The 18,402-nt window shown below is 48.1% G+C and overlaps 1 protein-coding gene across 1 annotated transcript in view; it reads right to left on the bottom strand.

Annotated features, from left to right (window-relative positions):
- DHPS (deoxyhypusine synthase) overlaps positions 1–16,723 on the bottom strand; it is a 71,663-nt gene extending 54,940 nt beyond the window's left edge. The window contains exon 1 of the mRNA XM_040415054.1: positions 16,678–16,723. Within this exon, the coding sequence (XP_040270988.1) occupies positions 16,678–16,698 (21 nt within the window). The 5' untranslated portion in view covers positions 16,699–16,723. The remainder of the gene's footprint in view (positions 1–16,677) is intronic.
- Between the last annotated feature and the right edge of the window lie 1,679 nt (positions 16,724–18,402).

Genomic DNA, 18,402 nt, shown 5'->3' with positions numbered 1-18,402 from the left:
CTTCGTCAGGCGGACAGCAAAACGCTCCCACGCAGCCTCCAGAGAGGAATGGAGACTGATCGGAGGCAAACTGATGCATTCTGAGCGGATCCTTTTCCATTCAGAATGCATTAGGGCAAAACTGATCCGTTTTGGACCAAATGTGAGAGCCCTGAACGGATCTCACAAACGGAAAGCCAAAACACCAGTGTGAAAGTAGCCTAATTGTGCTACAGGCGAACCATACAGTCATATGAGTATCAATTTATAACAAATATTATGTTTATTTTTTTTATATATATTTTATATTGTATAATGATTATATATTAGTATTTTTATTTTTTCATTCTTCATTTTTATTTTCTTATCACCCCCATAATCATTGTGTATGACGAGAGAGGAAATAAGTAGCTCGCCGCACAATAGATATTGAGGTTTCAGCATAGTATTAAAATGAATTGCAATTCATTTTAATTAATTATTTACAACTCAGTATAATTTTTAGAACAATTTATTTATTAGGAAACGAGAGTTTGAATGACATAACAAGATTTGTCTGGATTTCTCCAAATGAAGTGTGCCTGTCCATAGTGTGACACAGTGAAGGGTATGGTCTGGGAGGACAGGTATTTTCCTCCCAGCGTGTGCTGCTGGGCTGATTTGCAGCCAGGTGGGGTCAAACACCGGACTGGATTTTAAGTGCCGGTCCGGTTTGACAACACCTAGATGTCCTTAAAAGACAGCTGGGCTCAGCAGCATGGTGTCCCTGTTTTGGGATCTGATGCATGGTGCCGTGCTGGAGGGCTGAGAGCCGCACGCTGGGAAACAGGCCCCCTAAAGCATGCTGTGGACCGCTGGTGAAAAACTGCTAACAAGGTGATTGTTTGGTTCTTTGGACTTTCCTTTGTGTGAACTAACACCAAGACTGAAAAATGTCGCTTTGTTTTTGCCTTGTGTGTGAATGAACACTGAAGTTTTGTTTTCCAAACAGTTTTTTTGCCTCTGTTCTGTGTCCGCTTACCCTGCCTACCAGAGCGAATCCCCACAATTGGTGGCTTGGAGTGGGCACACGCAGTGAGGCTGGCCTGAAGGCCGAAAAGTTTTAGTTTTTTTCCAGGCACGGGTGCATGTCTTATATCAAGCCGGCAAGGTTACGACACGTGTCCCCTGACAAAATGGAGGCGGTCGTGAAAGCCCTTGTGGAGGCTAACTTGCAGCAGCGGGAAGCTAATAAGCAGCAGGAAACCAACCACCTGCTATTACAGCATGTGATGGCATTACAAGCGTCAGGAGCATCCCAGAACGTCCACGATGCCCGGAAAGCTTTCCGTGCGGCGATCCCTAAGATGACCCAATCGGACGACGTCGAGATGTATCTGGCGGTGTTTGAAAAGGTGGCCGTGCGGGAGAAGTTACCCCGAGACCAATGGACTGAGGTCATCGCTCCGTTCCTGACCAAGCGGCCGACTACCTGACCGTAAAAGGTGAGATTCTAGCAAGACTGGGGGTGAATGTATTTGTTTGGGCCCAGCGGGTGCATCAATGGGAATTTAACCCGGCTGAACCCGCCAGACCGCAGTATTATGATCTGCTACACCCGTTGCAAAAATAGCTGCAGCCTCACGTATTGACTCCCACTGCTATGCTGGACCATCTGTTGACAGATGTGTTATGGAGGGCTTTGCCGTACCCTCTCCAGCACTGGATCGGCCAGGTGTCCCCTGGTAATGCCCTAGAGATGGTCGACCTGGTGGAGCGCTATGAGGCCACCAGAAATCTACAGGGGGGTTCTTTTTGGGGGGGGGGGGGGCGGTTAAACCCCGAAATCTCCACCCTCGACCAGGCGGCTAAGGCCAGCAAAACCTGCTCGGGATATACTCCCTACAGACCCAGCTGCGATGTCAAGAGCCTGGTCACATAAGGGCCGACTGTCCCCATCAGGGGGAACCCATGGACACTAACTATGGCTACCGCCCCTCAATGTATGCCAGGAGGCTGTGTGCAACCGGTACCCCCGAGACAATAGACAATAGTCACCTGTGCCAGGTGCAAGTGGGAGATACCTTGGCGGTGGTGCTGCTGGACTCAGGGAGCCTGGTGTCCCTGGTAAGAGCTGCCCTGGTGCGGCCCACCGAGTATACTAGCCGAAAAGTTGGCGTTGTGTGCATCCATGGAGACTTAAAGGACTATCCCACTGCCTTGGTGTCTCTATCCACGGTGGCCGGCAGGTGGACTCATGAGGTGGCCGTCGCCACAAAGTTACATTATGAACTAATAATTGGGAGAGACTACCCCGGTTTCCCGTCACTGTGGCCTGAGGCGAGAGTCACCGATACCCATGGGGCAGGAGTAGACCAATAGAATGGCCTTGCTCAGGGGGGAAACCGGAACCCTAGGAACCTGAGGCCAAAGGGCCAGCAGTAGGGGTGGCCACCACTGTGGTGGAAGGGGGGGAGCCAACCCCACTGAATGTAATGGTGGGAGACGTGGAGGATTTTCCGCCGGGTCCGGATTTGGCAGACCACAACGTCTCTGGAGACAATTTTGGTACAGCACAGCACCAGGACCCCACTCTCTCAAGCCTGAGAAAATCTGGTAGTAGTTAAGGGTGAGCCGCAACAACCGGGGGCCAAGTCTATGTTCCCCCGTTTTGTGGTTTAACAGGAGATGCTGTACCAGGTAAATCAACTATAGGGTGAGCATATTGAACAGTTGGTGGCGCCCAAGGCGTATCGCAAGCTCGTGTTGGAGTTAGCCCACCAACATGTTCTTGGGGGACACCTAGGCCAGCAGAAAACGCAGGACCGGATTCTACAGTGGTTTTACTGGCCCAGTGTGTTCAGAGAGGTAGAAGAGTATTGCAAGTCTTGCCCAACCTGCCAGATAACCAGCCCCCAGCCACATTTCCGTAGTCCCCTGGTCCCTCTCCCGATTATTGAGGTTCCATTCGAGCGGATTGCTATGGATCTCATAGGCCCAGTATCGAAGTCTGCTAGAGGGCACCAACACATCTTGGTAGTCCTGGACTATGCCACTCGGTACCCGGAGGCGGTGCCGCTGCGACATACCTCCGCCAAACTCATAGCCAAAGAATTAATGGAGATGTTTTCCCGAATGGACCTACCTAAAGAGGTTCTGACCGACCAGGGGACCCCTTTTATGTCAAAAGTCATGAGGGAACTCAGTAAACTACTACAGATCAAACAGTTACGGACGTCCGTCTATCACCCGCAAACGGACGGCCTGGTAGAGAGGTTTCATCAAACCTTGAAAAACATGTTAAAGCGTGTGGTGTCTAAAGATGGGAGGGATTGGGATCTTCTACTGCCCTATCATGTTTTCGCAGTGCGAGAGCTGCCCCAGGCCTCTACTGGGTTCTCGCCCTTCGAACTGCTGTATGGCCGACATCCGCGTGGTCTGTTGGACATAGCCAAAGAGGCGTGGGAACAACAACCCACACCGCATAAAAGTGTGATTGAGTATGTCACTCAGATACAAGAGCGGATGGAGACCGTGTTACCCCTGGTTAAGGATCTATAATCGGCAGGCTCAGGTTTGGAATTTTACCCCGGGTGATCAGGTTTGGTTCTGGTACCGACCCTGGACAGTAAGTTCCTGGCCAGGTGGCAGGGGTCATACGAGGTACTCGAGAAAGTTGGAGAGGTAAATTACAAGGTACACCAGTCAGGGCGGCGAAAGCCAGAGCAGTTTTACCGTGTTAATTTACTAAAACCTTGGAAAGATAGGGAAACTTCTACTGAAGACAGCCCGCGGCTGGGTTTTCTAGCGGAAGAGGTTCCAGCCCCTGTGTCTGATGCAAGGGAAGCGGTTGCCACAGTAAAAATTGCTGACAGCCTCTCCTCTAAACAGGCTCAGGAGGCCAGGGAGTTCATTAGTCGGAACACGGATGTGTTCTCAGACCTCCCTGGACGCACTTCCGTAATCCAACATGACATTGTCACTGAGTCTCAGGCAAAAGTCCGGTTAAAGCCATACCAGGTACCCGAGGCTCGGCGACAAGCCATATCGGAGGAGGTGCGGCTAGACGTCATCGAGGAGTCAAAAATTTAATGTGCCAGTCCGTTCGTCTTAATACCCATGCCGGACGGGACGTTACGATTCTGTAACGACTTCCGCAAACTTAATGAGGTTTCCAAGTTCGACCTGGACAATATCGTTATTCACAGTACCGACTGGGAAAGTCACCTACCTAAGGTACAGGCTGTAGTAGACTCCCTTAGGAAGGCTGGCTTAACCGATAACCCCAAAAAATGTGCGATAGGGTTAGAAGAGACTAAGTACCTTGGGTATGTCATTGGGCACGGAGTCATCAAACCCTAAGTAAACAAAATAGAGGCGATACGGAATTGGCCCCGACCTGTCACCTCTAGGCAAGTAAAGTCGTTCCTGGGCATGGTGGGCTATTACATGAGGTTTGTTCCCCACTTTGCTACAATAGCCGCGCCATTGACAGGACTTTTGAAGGGACATAAGTCCATGATGGTTCGCTGGGATGATCAGGTGGAAGAGGTGTTTTCCGCATTAGAGTCGGCCCTGTGTGGGTCCCCGATTTTTGTGATGCCCGCCTTCAAGCGGGAATTTATAGTACAGACAGATGCCTCCGAGGTGGGCCTCGGTGCTGTACTGTCCCAGGAAGTTAACGGGGAGGAGCATCCAGTTGTTTTCCTCAGCCGTAAGCTCATCCCGGCCGAGACCAGGTACAGTATAGTGGAGAGAGAGTGCCTGGCTATCAAGTGGGCACTCGAGTCTCTCCGCTATTATTTGTTGGGGAGAAAATTCCGCTTGGTGACCGACCACTCCCCTCTCAAGTGGTTGAGCCAGGCCAAGGACAGAAATGCCCGAGTCACCAGATGGTTCCTGTCCCAATTTACAGTGGAACACAGGGCAGGCCAGTTACAGGGAAACGCGGATGCCCTGTTGCGAGTACATTGTCTGGCGAGTGTTCACCCCCTCAGGGTTGAACAAGGGGGAGGGGGGGGGGGGGTATGTGACAGTGAAGGGTATGGTCTGGGAGGACAGGTATTTTCCTCCCAGTATGTGTTGCTGGGCTGATTTGCAGCCAGGTGGGGTCAAACACCGGACTGGATTTTAAGTGCCGGTCCGGGTTTTGACAACACCTAGCTGTCCTTAAAAGACAGCTGGGCTCAGCAGCAAGGTGTCCCTGTTTTGGGATCTGAGGCAAGGTGCCGTGCTGGAGGGCTGAGAGCCGCACGCTGGGAAACAGGCCCCCTAAAGCCTGTTGTGGACCGCTGGGGATAAAACGGCCAACAAGGTGATTGTTTTGTTCTTTGGACTTTCCTTTGTGTGAATTAACACCAAGACTGAAAAATGTCGCTTTGTTTTTGCCTTGTGTGTGAATGAACACTGAAGTTTTGTTTTACAAACTGGTTTTTTGCCTTTGTTCTGCGTCCGCTTACCCTGCCTACCAGAGCGAATCCTCACAATAGTTACAAATAACCGGATTCTATTCAGTTGACAGGGTGAGCCACAAGGTCAGAGCCCCTTATCCACAGTAAAGAAGGGGGGTGGGCCACCAAACCAGTATACTCTAATATATAGTGTTGTGCTGCTCATCAGTTTATTGCTCTATGGATTATATATGGCTTCCTATTTGCTATTTTGATGCATGGGTCCATATATTTTATCACATTGCCATACCTAACCATTTGTGTTGAGCCAGTTTATTTTCATGGTATTTGATTTTCTGTGGGGGTTTTTTTCTTCAGGGTTTAGTATTAACCGATTCCACAAGGCCGAGTCCATTCAGTCCACTTTGAGGTACTTCCTATTTTTATTGTGATTTGTATTATAATTTATGCCAAGAAACTGCTGGTGTAGATTTCAGGTCTCGCGCATATGACAGAATTTACTCATTTGTATATCTTCTATACAAGATTTTCCAGGGAAGCCAAAGTGGCAGAGACTTACCAGTCCTGCCACAAGTCCATTTAGTTTCCAGTGTTGATGCTATGACATCAGTCACATGGAGCCCTCAACGTTTTAATGTCAGATGCTGAGGGGATCTGATGGAGAGACGGGGGCATAACTAGAAAAGAGTGAGCCCCAGAGCAACTTCCCTGCAAACCCCCCCCCCCCTTCTCAAGGCTAGTCCCAGGAGGAGATGTCAAGACTTTACTTCATAGTATGCCACCTGGGTCGTGACCTGCATGCCCCCTTCGTGCTTCCACACTATAGTTATGCTCCCTAAGTGGGCATTTACAGCAGTCATGCCCCCTTAGTGGCCCCACACAGTGATCATGCCCCTGAAGTGCTTCCACCCAGTAGTTTTGCCCCTTTGTGTCCCCACACAGTATAATGCCCCCTTAGTGACCAAACACAGTAGAATGCCCCTTAGTGCCTTCCTTACAGTAGTGCTCCCACTTAGTGCCCCCCTTTACAGTAGTGCTGCCCACTCGGTTCCCCCCTTATATTAGTGCTCTCCCTGTAGCATTAATAAAAAAAATAATAATACTCACCTAGCCCCTTTCCCCCGATGAATGAAGCACATCATGCTCTCCCCAGCAGGAGCCATGCAACAACATCATCAGGCCTGTTGGGACTGAGTAGGAGCACTCACAGGCCAGGGTAATGATCCTCTGCTCAGCTCTCTCCTACTAAGTCCAGCTGGTGCAATAATCTCCCTGCATCACTGGGGAGAGTATGACCAGGGTATAAAGCCTGAGCCTCACCTGCCAGGACACACACAGTAAACATTACTCTGTGCGTGTACACTGGCAAGCAAGGCCTGGGCCGTTAGAGGGCCCCGCTGTAGCCACTATGGCTGCTACAACAGTAGTTCCGCCACTGTGCAAAGGCCTAACATAAAGCTCCTCGGCCCTAATTCAGAATCCGGAACAAAGCCACCACCTTCCATGTGCCATATATAATATCGGTGTCTTTACCAGTTTATCATATAGAGATAATACAATTCTATCAACCAATAGCCAACAATCTATTCTTTCTTTTAATCCACTGATACAAATTTGGCATAGTGGGCCTGTGTAATAAACAGATATCACCAAGGGAGAATACCAACACGATGCACAAAATAACAGCAGATATACATAGGCATAGCATAGATTCAAACGAGAACCTTCCAGAGGAAACATCTGTGCGAAATAAGCACTGGGGCTCAGGGGCATCTTGTTTGCTAGGAATACCTCTGCTATCATTTGAACCCACGCCTATGATTACTTTGTGCACTGTGTTGGTATTTTTCAGCTGTATCCTCCTTCTTCTCCAGTGTCTACCAGATGTATCTTCCTCCTTCTCCTCCAGAGTGTCTATCAGCTACAGATGAAACTCGAAAAATTAGAATATCGTGCAAAGTTCATTTATTTCAGTAATGCCACTTAAAAGGTGAAACTAACATATGAGACTCATTACATGCAAAGCGAGATAGTTCAAGCCTTTATTTGTTATAATTTGGATGATTATGGCTTACAGCTTATGAAACCCCAAAGTCACAATCTCAGGTCCCCTTTGCTCAGGGGGTATGGATTAATTAGCTGACTAGAGTGCGACACTTTGAGCCTAGAATATTGAACCTTTTCACAAAATTCTAATTTTAAGCTGCAATTCCTTTTAATTTGCATTACTGAAATAAATGGACTTTTGCACGATATTCTAATTTTTCGAGTTTCACCTGTATGTCCTCCTTCTCCTCCAGAGTGTCTATCAGGTGTATCCTCTTTTTTTTTTCCTCCAGAGAGTCTATGAGCTACTTCTCCTTCTGCTTCTCCAGAGTGTCTATCTGCTGTATTCTCCTTCTCCTCCAGAGTGTCTATAAGCTTTATTCTCCTTTTCCCCCAGAGTATCGATCAACCGTATCCTCCTTCTTCTCCGCTAAAGTGTCTGTCATCTGTATCCTCCTTCTTCTCCTCCAGACTGTTTGTCAACTGTATCTTCCTTCTTCTTTCCTAGAGTGTCTATCAGCTGCTTCCTTTTTCTCTTCCAAAGTATCTATCAGCTAAAACCTTCTCTTCCCATGTTCTAAAACTCAACATGGATACAACTGACTTCTTCATCTTTCCCCCACCTCAGTCAGACCTCCTACCAGACCTATCAATTAATGTTAACGAATAACGGCTCCACGTTTTCTCCAGTCTCACAAGTCCACTGCCTTGGGATAATATTCTACCCTATCCTTCATACCACACCACCAACTCAAAAACATTTCTTTTATCTGCTCCTTCCTCATCCTCAAGTTAAAAAAAAATTCTTGTACCTGCCCTCATCCTCTCCCACCTAGACTACTGTAACATCCTGCTCTGTGGGCGGCCATCTAGCTCTCTTGTACCCCTCCAATTCATCCTCTACTCTGCTACCTGGTTAAGGCCTCTTTCACACTTGCGTTGTTGGGATCCGGCATGCACTTCCGTTGCCGGAGGTGCCTGCCGGATCCGGAAAAACGCAAGTGTACTGAAAGCATTTGAAGACGGAACCGTCTTCCAAATGCTTTCAGTGTTACTATGGCACCCAGGACGCTATTAAAGTCCTGGTTGCCATAGTAGGAGCGGGGAGCGGGGGAGCGGTATACTTACAGTCCGTGCGGCTCCCGGGGCGCTCCAGAGTGACGTCAGAGCGCCCCATGCGCATGGATGACGTGATCCATGCGATCACGTGATCCATGCGCTTGGGGCGCCCTGACGTCACTCTGGAGCGCCCCGGGAGCCGCACGGACGGTAAGTACACTGCTCCCCGCTACACTTACCATGGCTGTCAGGACTTTAGCGTCCCGGCAGCCATGGTAACCACTCTGAAAAAGCTAAATGTCGGCTCCGGCAATGCGCCGAAACGACGTTTAGCTTAAGGCCGGATCCGGATCAATGCCTTTCAATGGGCAATAATTCCGGATCCGGCCTTGCGGCAAGTGTTCCGGATTTTTGGCCGGAGCAAAAAGCGCAGCATGCTGCGGTATTTTCTCCGGCCAACAAACGTTCCGTACCGGAACTGAAGACATCCTGATGCATCCTGAACAGATTTCTCTCCATTCAGAATGCATTAGGATAATCCTGATCAGGATTCTTCCGGCATAGAGCCCCGACGACGGAACTCTATGCCGGAAGACAATAACGCAGGTGTGAAAGAGCCCTAATCCACCTCTCGCCTCTGTGCCAGTCTGTTCCTCAATTAGTTCATGTTTATTATACTTGTTTTTGTATTTTATTACGTATTGGTTATATTTAGGTCCAGCATCAATATAATACATCCGAATTAATAGTAACTTTAAAAATACCTGCCATCAGGGCAACAGGTTTGCACATTAGGTTACCTCACCTAAGGCTAAGTGCATACCATGCAGTGTTCAGGGGATCGGACCTCCACAGTCCCAGGCTCAGCCATGTACTGCACTCACTGGCAGGCCTCTTGCACATGAACGTATTTTCTTTCTGTGTCCGTTCCGTTTTTTTTTTTGCGGACCATATACAGAACTATTCATTTCAATGGGTTCTCAAAAAAAACAAAACGAAAGTTACTCCGTGTGTATTCCGTTTCCGTATCTCTGTTCTGCAAAAAAATAGAACATGTCCTATTCTTGTCCACATTACAGACAAGGATAGTACTGTTCTATTAGGGGTCAGCTGTTCCGTTACGCAAAATACGGAATATACACGGACATCATCCGTATTTTTTGCAGACAGCAAAATACACACGGTCGTGTGCAAGAGGCCGCAGGGCGAGTTTTCCCAGTTAGGCCACACTCCTAAACACGTCCAGTCGACACCCCAGCCCAACCTCTCCAAATATCATATCCCCCACAGCCGATCACAGCATTTTAAAATCCACAGCATGTCAATTTTTTAAGCAGATATTTTTACTGCAGAATTCTTTCGTAAATGCAGCATATTTTGCCGCCTATGGACTTTCATCTGATCTGACATCAGGCATGGAAAGACGCGTCTTCACGTTGGATGATGCGCCGTCTTCCAGCACACCTCGCTCGACAATGCCTCTGCCAGTAGTCAGCACAGGCGCAGACTACTGTATCCAGTGCGCCTGTGCGAGATTACGGCGCTTCTCTGCATTAGCCTAAGCGGCAAGTGAAGTGAATAAATTAGCTAGGAGGCGGCGCTGGGCGGGGAGGGGATCTGTGGATGTGACACTTGTGGGGATCTGTGGATGTGACACTTGTGGGGATCTGTGGATGTGACACTTGTGGGGATCTGTGGATGTGACACTTGTGGGGATCTGTGGATGTGACACTTGTGGGGATCTGTGGATGTGACACTTGTGGGGATCTGTGGATGTGACACTTGTGGGGATCTGTGGATGTGACACTTGTGGGGATCTGTGGATGTGACACTTGTGGGGATCTGTGGATGTGACACTTGTGGGGAACTGTGGATGACATGGTATGTAGCTGGAGGGAGAAAACGTGGCCTTACCACAATGAAGGGTACAGTCTGTATAAATAGGTGGGCGACAAAAAAGGGGCGGGTCAAAGGGAGTGTTCAATAGGCGGAGTCAAGGGGGGCAGCAAAATTAGCTTTTGCCTAGGGTGGAAAAACTCCTTGCACCAGTCCTGAGGCCCGCTAGCTTCCTTCTGGAGTGACTTCTGCCCTACCACCTCTATCAGACAAGCAGAAGAGCACACATGCGCAGCTGTGCCAAGCAGCGCATGCTCACACTGGGCACAGAATGGCGCGGCGATGGGGATAAAGTGGCATAGCGGTGCAGCAAAGCACTGGTTGAAAATCAGGACTGTCCTGCTGGATCCAGGGCAATTTTAAGCTAAACTTTTCACATATACTGTACAGCACCCTGGAACTGGCACTTAACCAAGGGTTTATGTACATGGTGCAAAGACAAGTGCAATAAACATGAACTGACTGAAAGACTGGTACAGAGGGCAGAGGACTCAACAACTGGGGTGGGGGGGTATAATTTATTTCTGCCATGAAACCCTTTAAAGTAGTAGCCCCACAAAAATCACATATCCCCTTATAGGACGGGGTAAAAGTATCTGATCTCATACTTGATTCTCGTGATCAGTGTGGGCCCCAGCTATTGAACCCTTGCTGATCTTTAGAACGGGGCCCCATGTTACCCCATTCAACTCTATCTCCCGCAGTCCTACAGAGTTGAATGGGTGGCATCAGATACAGTATACAGTATGTGACCAATGCTGCATTGAAATGGCGGAACTCGGGCCCCTGTTCTCATGATCAGTGGGGGCAACAGCGGTTGGACCCCCACCAATCAGTTGTAGGACAATCCGTTTAAGCCGGCCATACAGATAAGATTCTGATCAGACAGAATGTGGTCGTCCTTTAGATCAGATAAACAATCTATTACCATGAAATGCTAAACGGGGCAAGGATTGTGCAGACGTTCGTGTAACTGTCCCCGCGGAGCACCCAAAAAACCCTTGTCGGTTGGGGGATCAAGTCTTTTATATGGGCATAAAAATGCTTGTGTGTCAGCAGAACATCTCCGCAGGATGGACACTGAGCGGCAACGACCCTTCGTATCAACAGGAACCCAATCCCTTCAAGAAAAGTCTATTATGTGTGATACTGTGCACTGATACAATGTATCTAAGCCTATAATGTGCGACAATGTATCTAAAGGTGGATTTACACTGTGCAGTCATTGGGCAGATTATTGGGAATTACCGTGCCTGCGACAATCTGCAGCCAATCACCCGGTAAACAAACGAAACGCTCGTTCATCGGGTGATCCAGTCGTTCGTACAGGCACATCAATCATCGTTCTTTGGCAGCAGGTCGTGCGGTCTAAATATCGATCTTCGGCCCAGAAACAAGGCAGCCGCATGAGGACGAGTGATCCCTCGTCCTCATACTGTGGAGGTGATCGCGGCATGTAAATGCAGAGCTTCACCTCCACTGATCGAGCAGCCGACTGTGGGGAAGGAACATTTCCTTCCCAACAATCTGCTGCTTATTTTCGTGTGTAAATGCACGTTAAGCCTATGTGTGACACTGTGTGCTGATAGCATGTATCTAAGGGCTCGTTCACACAAACGTTTTTTTTGCGTTCCGTATACGGGCCGTATTTAGCGTTCCTCATGCGGTCCGTATACGGAACCGTTCATTGGATCGGCAAAAGGTGCAGACTGTACTCCGTGTGCTGTCCGCATCTGTTGCTCCATTCCGTGGCCCCGCAAAAATTATGAGGCATGTGATATTCTTGTCCGTTTTGCGGACAAGAATAGGCATTTTTATAATGGGCCTCCTGTTCCGTTCCGCAAATTCTGGAAAGCACACGGACGGCATCCTTTTTTTGCGAAACCGCAATTTGCGGACCGCAAAAAACTGCACAGTCGTGTGAATGAGCCCTAAGCCTATGTGTGACACTGTGTGAGGATAGCATGTATCTAAGCCTATGTGTGACACTGTGTGCTGATAGCATGTATCTAAGCCTATGATGTCTGACACTGTGTGCTGATAGCATGTATCTAAGCCTATGTGTGACACTGTGTGCTGATAGCATGTATCTAAGCCTATGATGTCTGACACTGTGTGCTGATAGCATGTATCTAAGCCTATAATGTGTGACACTGTGTGCTGATAGCATGTACCTAAGCCTATGTGTGACACTGTGTGCTGATAGCATGTATCTAAGCCTATGTGTGACACTGTGTGCTGCTAGCATGTATCTAAGCCTATAATGTGTGACACTGTGTGCTGATACCATGTATCTAAGCCTATGTGTGACACTGTGTGCTGATAGCATGTATCTAAGCCTATTTGTGACACTGTGTGCTGATAGCATGTATCTAAGCCTATGTGTGACACTGTGTGCTGCTAGCATGTATCTAAGCCTATAATGTGTGACACTGTGTGCTGATACCATGTATCTAAGCCTATGTGTGACACTGTGTGCTGATAGCATGTATCTAAGCCTATGTGTGACACTGTGTGCTGCTAGCATGTATCTAAGCCTATAATGTGTGACACTGTGTGCTGATAGCATGTACCTAAGCCTATGTGTGACACTGTGTGCTGATAGCATGTATCTAAGCCTATGTGTGACACTGTGTGCTGATAGCATGTATCTAAGCCTATGTGTGACACTGTGTGCTGATAGCATGTATCTAAGCCTATGTGTGACACTGTGTGCTGCTAGCATGTATCTAAGCCTATGTGTGACACTGTGTGCTGATAGCATGTATCTAAGCCTATAATGTGTGACACTGTGTGCTGATAGCATGTATCTAAGCCTATAATGTGTGACACTGTGTGCTGATAGCATGTACCTAAGCCTATGTGTGACACTGTGTGCTGATAGCATGTACCTAAGCCTATGTGTGACACTGTGTGCTGCTAGCATGTATCTAAGCCTATAATGTGTGACACTGTGTGCTGATAGCATGTACCTAAGCCTATGTGTGACACTGTGTGCTGATAGCATGTATCTAAGCCTATGTGTGACACTGTGTGCTGATAGCATGTATCTAAGCCTATGTGTGACACTGTGTGCTGCTAGCATGTATCTAAGCCTATGTGTGACACTGTGTGCTGATAGCATGTATCTAAGCCTATAATGTGTGACACTGTGTGCTGATAGCATGTATCTAAGCCTATAATGTGTGACACTGTGTGCTGATACCATGTATCTAAGCCTATGTGTGACACTGTGTGCTGATAGCATGTATCTAAGCCTATGTGTGACACTGTGTGCTGATAGCATGTATCTAAGCCTATGATGTGTGACACTGTGTGCTGATAGCATGTATCTAAGCCTATGATGTGTGACACTGTGTGCTGATAGCATGTATCTAAGCCTATGATGTCTGACACTGTGTGCTGATAGCATGTATCTAAGCCTATGTGTGACACTGTGTGCTGATAGCATGTATCTAAGCCTATAATGTGTGACACTGTGTGCTGATAGCATGTATCTAAGCCTATGATGTGTGACACTGTGTGCTGATAGCATGTATCTAAGCCTATGATGTGACACTGTGTGCTGATAGTGTAGTGTCCCACTGCAGGTGGATGGGAACACTCCAAAATTCATCATCCTATGTGATTTTGCACTATTTATTGTACTTTCCTTTGTCACAGCTGCTAAATTCCCATTTCAGGCTGGTTCAATGCACTACACATATCCGCCTCTAGGTGTCCCTTTCACACCATTTATATAGCTCAGCACACAGGAAGTTAGAGGGAGATGTGAGAGAAGGAGAGGAGAGAGATTAGGAGTTAGGAGGAGAGGAGCCAGACTTGGCTCTGTCCTCCTGGGCCTTGCCCGGGGAGTGAAGCTACTTCAACCTTTGTAGTCCAGGACTAGGACTTATTGATCCTTTACTGTAATACCCCTTCTAGGGACCCTTCCAGGGACTAAAGGAATAATTGCTGTATCTTGTGCAACCTTTTCAAAGAATGCAGCAGAGAGTTTGCCTGCCATAAGGGAGAACACCCTTGGGAGTGCCCAATTACTGAAGTACTGAATATTGCAGAATATTTACTTACAGAGGATCCAAACTATTATTGAAAGGCTGAGTAACCAGAGCAAGATCAGGAACCAAGTACAAGTCAGATCATCACTAATACACCGTTGAGCTGGAACCTGCATACACCACCTCACTGAGCCTGTTATTGGAATTTGCAGCTTTACCCTCTTGATGTATGACAAAGTGCTGCTATTGGACGACACTTATTGCAAGACTACATTTACAAATAAAGTTCCTGTTTGGTTCAACTACTGCCTCTCTCATCATTCTTCTCCATCTCCTAATTGCACCCAACGGTGCTGGCGTCACAAACAACGCAGGGGCCCAGCCGCCAAAGCACCTTAAACACCAATTACCATCAAGGGCACCTCAACCACATCTAGCTGGTGTTCCCTGTAAGGCCTCTTTCACACGGGCGTGTGCGCCCCGTTGCCGTATTGCGGACCGCATTTGCGGATCCGCAATACACGGGTGCCATTCCGTGGGCATTCCACATCACGGATGCGGACCCATTCACCTCAATGGGTCCGCAAATCCTGAGATGCGGAACGGAAGCACGGAACAGAACCATACGGAAGCACTACGGAGTGCTTCCGTGGGGTTTCGTCCCGTACTTCTGTTCCGCAAAAAGATAGAACATGTCCTATCTTTTTGCGGAATGGCCGGATCGCGGACCCATTAAAGTGAATGGGTCCGCGATCCGCTGTGGCTGCCCCACGGACTGTGCTCGTGCATTGCGGACACATTGTGCGGGCCGCAGCACGACCACGGGGCGCACACGCCCGTGTGAAAGAGACCTACTAGAGTGTCCTAGAGGATTTAGTGCTGTCTTCCCCTCCACTGCAGGCCAGCCCAGGGGACAACTGAACTGTGAGTACTACTACCCTCACTCGGCACACCACCACTGTTACACTCACATAACACCCCTAGGGCGCGGGCGTTGCAATAGCATGTATCTAAGCCTATGTGTAACACTGTGCTGATAGCATATATCTAAGCCTATATTGTGTGACACTGTGTGCTGATAGCATGTATCTAAGCCTATAAAGTGTGACACTGTGTGCTGATAGCATGTATCTAAGCCTATATTGTGTGACACTGTGTGCTGATAGCATGTATCTAAGCCTATAAAGTGTGACACTGTGTGCTGATAGCATATATCTAAGCCTATATTGTGTGACACTGTGTGCTGATAGCATGTATCTAAGCCTATAAAGTGTGACACTGTGTGCTGATAGCATGTATCTAAGCCTATATTGTGTGACACTGTGTGCTGATAGCATGTATCTAAGCCTATAATGTGTGACACTGTGTGCTGATAGCATGTATCTAAGCCTATGATGTGACACTGTGTGCTGATAGCATGTATCTAAGCCTATAAAGAGTGACACTGTGTGCTGATAGCATGTATCTAAGCCTATATTGTGTGACACTGTGTGCTGATAGCATGTATCTAAGCCTATATTGTGTGACACTGTGTGCTGATAGCATGTATCTAAGCCTATAAAGTGTGACACTGTGCTGATAGCATGTATCTAAGCCTATATTGTGTGACACTGTGTGCTGATAGCATGTATCTAAGCCTATGATGTGACACTGTGTGCTGATACCATATATCTAAGCCTATAAAGAGTGACACTGTGTGCTGATACCATGTATCTAAGCCTATATTGTGTGACACTGTGTGCTGATAGCATGTATCTAAGCCTATAAAGTGTGACACTGTGTGCTGATAGCATGTATCTAAGCCTATGATGTGACACTGTGTGCTGATAGCATGTATCTAAGCCTATATTGTGTGACACTGTGTGCTGATAGCATGTATCTAAGCCTATAATGTGTGACACTGTGTGCTGATAGCATGTATCTAAGCCTATGATGTGACACTGTGTGCTGATAGCATGTATCTAAGCCTATATTGTGTGACACTGTGTGCTGATAGCATGTATCTAAGCCTATAAAGTGTGACACTGTGTGCTGATAGCATGTATCTAAGCCTATAATGTGTGATACTGTGTGCTGATACCATGTATCTAAGCCTATATTGTGTGACACTGTGTGCTGATAGCATGTATCTAAGCCTATAATGTGTGACACTGTGTGCTGATAGCATGTATCTAAGCCTACAATGTGTGACACTGTGTGCTGATACCATGTATCTAAGCCTATGATGTGTGACACTGTCTGAGATCCTCATCTATACATTACATACATGCACAGCCGTTATCTATTGCCCCCCTCTCGTGGGTACAGACCTTCTCCAGTGTAGCCGCCATCTGGTGTCCCTCTCCAGGCAGTGGAGTCTGGTTTGTGGCTAGTGATGTGGGTCATTTAGTTCTGAGATGAACCCCCTCCCATGTCATCCCTCCACCCTCCAGTCATAGACCTCCCCACCTCCTCCTCAGGCGGTGAGTAGAGCTGCAGAGCAATGCTTTTCTCAGTAACATAAGGAGCGCACATGCTAAGCTCATTTCCCTAAACCTCAGATAATAACACGAGACACACCACATATAAGACATATAGAGCATGCCAATTGTCCCCAGGCAACCTCACTTCACGTAACCTAAAGCCAAATTCTCATACTCTGAAAAAAAAAAAGCACAGATATGTTCTCGTAAAAAAGATTCCGTCATACATGTCATCACATGTGTACCTCAATGCTTCTACCAACTTCTGTAGTCTTAAAGGAAACCTATCACTTGATTTTAGACCTGACGGGGAATCTGCACTGGCTGGGGCGTTGGTGGCTTCCAGGGTTGGAAAGAGCGGGGAGGAGGTGCACCATACACCTGGCTTCACCTGCGAGTCAATGGAGCATCCAAGGGACCAGGGCGGCTGACTCTTTTCTTGGGGTGAGGTTGGCCAGGCGCATAGAAAATTCTTCTATGGGGCAACCTGTTCGCAGTGGGTTGGAGTCCTGCACCAGGAGTGGGCCTCAAACCATCTCTTTGGTATCGGGTGGCCTTCCCAACAGACAGGTTTTAGGCCCTACCCAATCGACATTGAGTGATGGCAGCAGTGCAGATTTGGGGCAAGGAGAATTTCCAACATGGAGGATTTGACTGACCAGTTGGGATGGGAGTTGGACATTTTATGCACAACAAATTCCAGCAGGGATTCGTCATCCTCAGTTTGGAAGAGGACAATCAACGGTTCCAGGGAACGGACGTCTAACTATCCAGCTGCTGCTGGGTTTGTTGCACTGGAACCAGCCAGATGGGTGAGCTTTGGCACAACATTCTCAAGAAACTGGGGGCTATGGAGGGTCTAACCTAGTACAGGGTGGGGTTGGAGTGGTGTCAGTTCGGGAATTGTTGGTATGGTTACTGGATGTTGTGTTTCAGGAAAGTAATATGTATGTGTTGGGGTGGTAGCTGGTCCAGTATCCCCAAATGCAGTGTGGCAGGCAGGTAACGTGGATCAGGTACCTGGGTGCAGTAAACCTGTCGTGAGTAGTTGGCGGGGCTGACATGAGGCTAGTGGGAGGTTTAGCGAGTTGGGAGGTGCCATGCCCTGTGGCGTCATGGGTTGAACATGTTGGTTCCAGGGGTACATCTGAGGAGCAGAAGATAGAGGGAAAGGCATTGAAGGATGTTTGGCTGGCAGATACAACAGGGGAAGTCTAGGTTTGTTTCAAAGGGCTGTCAGGGGTCCATCTTAAACCAAAGGTTAAAGGGGTTGTCCAGGTTCAGAGCTGAACCCGGACATGACCATAATTTCACCCAGGCAGCCCCCCTGATGTTAGCATTGGAGCATTTCATGCTCCGATGCTCTCCTTTGCCCTGCGCTGGATCGTGCAGGTCAAGGGGTCTTTTATTTACAATAACACACTGCCGGGCAGAGGCTTCCGCCCAGCGGTGTGTTCGGTGACGTCACTGGCTCTGATGGACGGGCTTAAGCGATGCCCTAGCCGTTTTACAGGCTAGGGCAGCGCGAAAGCCCGCCCATCAGTGCCGGTGACGTCACCGGGCTAACTGCTG

Source organism: Bufo bufo, chromosome 1, assembly GCF_905171765.1.
Source record: "Bufo bufo chromosome 1, aBufBuf1.1, whole genome shotgun sequence".
Classification (NCBI taxonomy): Eukaryota; Metazoa; Chordata; class Amphibia; order Anura; family Bufonidae; genus Bufo; species Bufo bufo.
The sequence above is the reverse complement of the archived record's forward strand: the minus strand, read 5'-3'. Positions and strand labels throughout refer to the sequence as shown.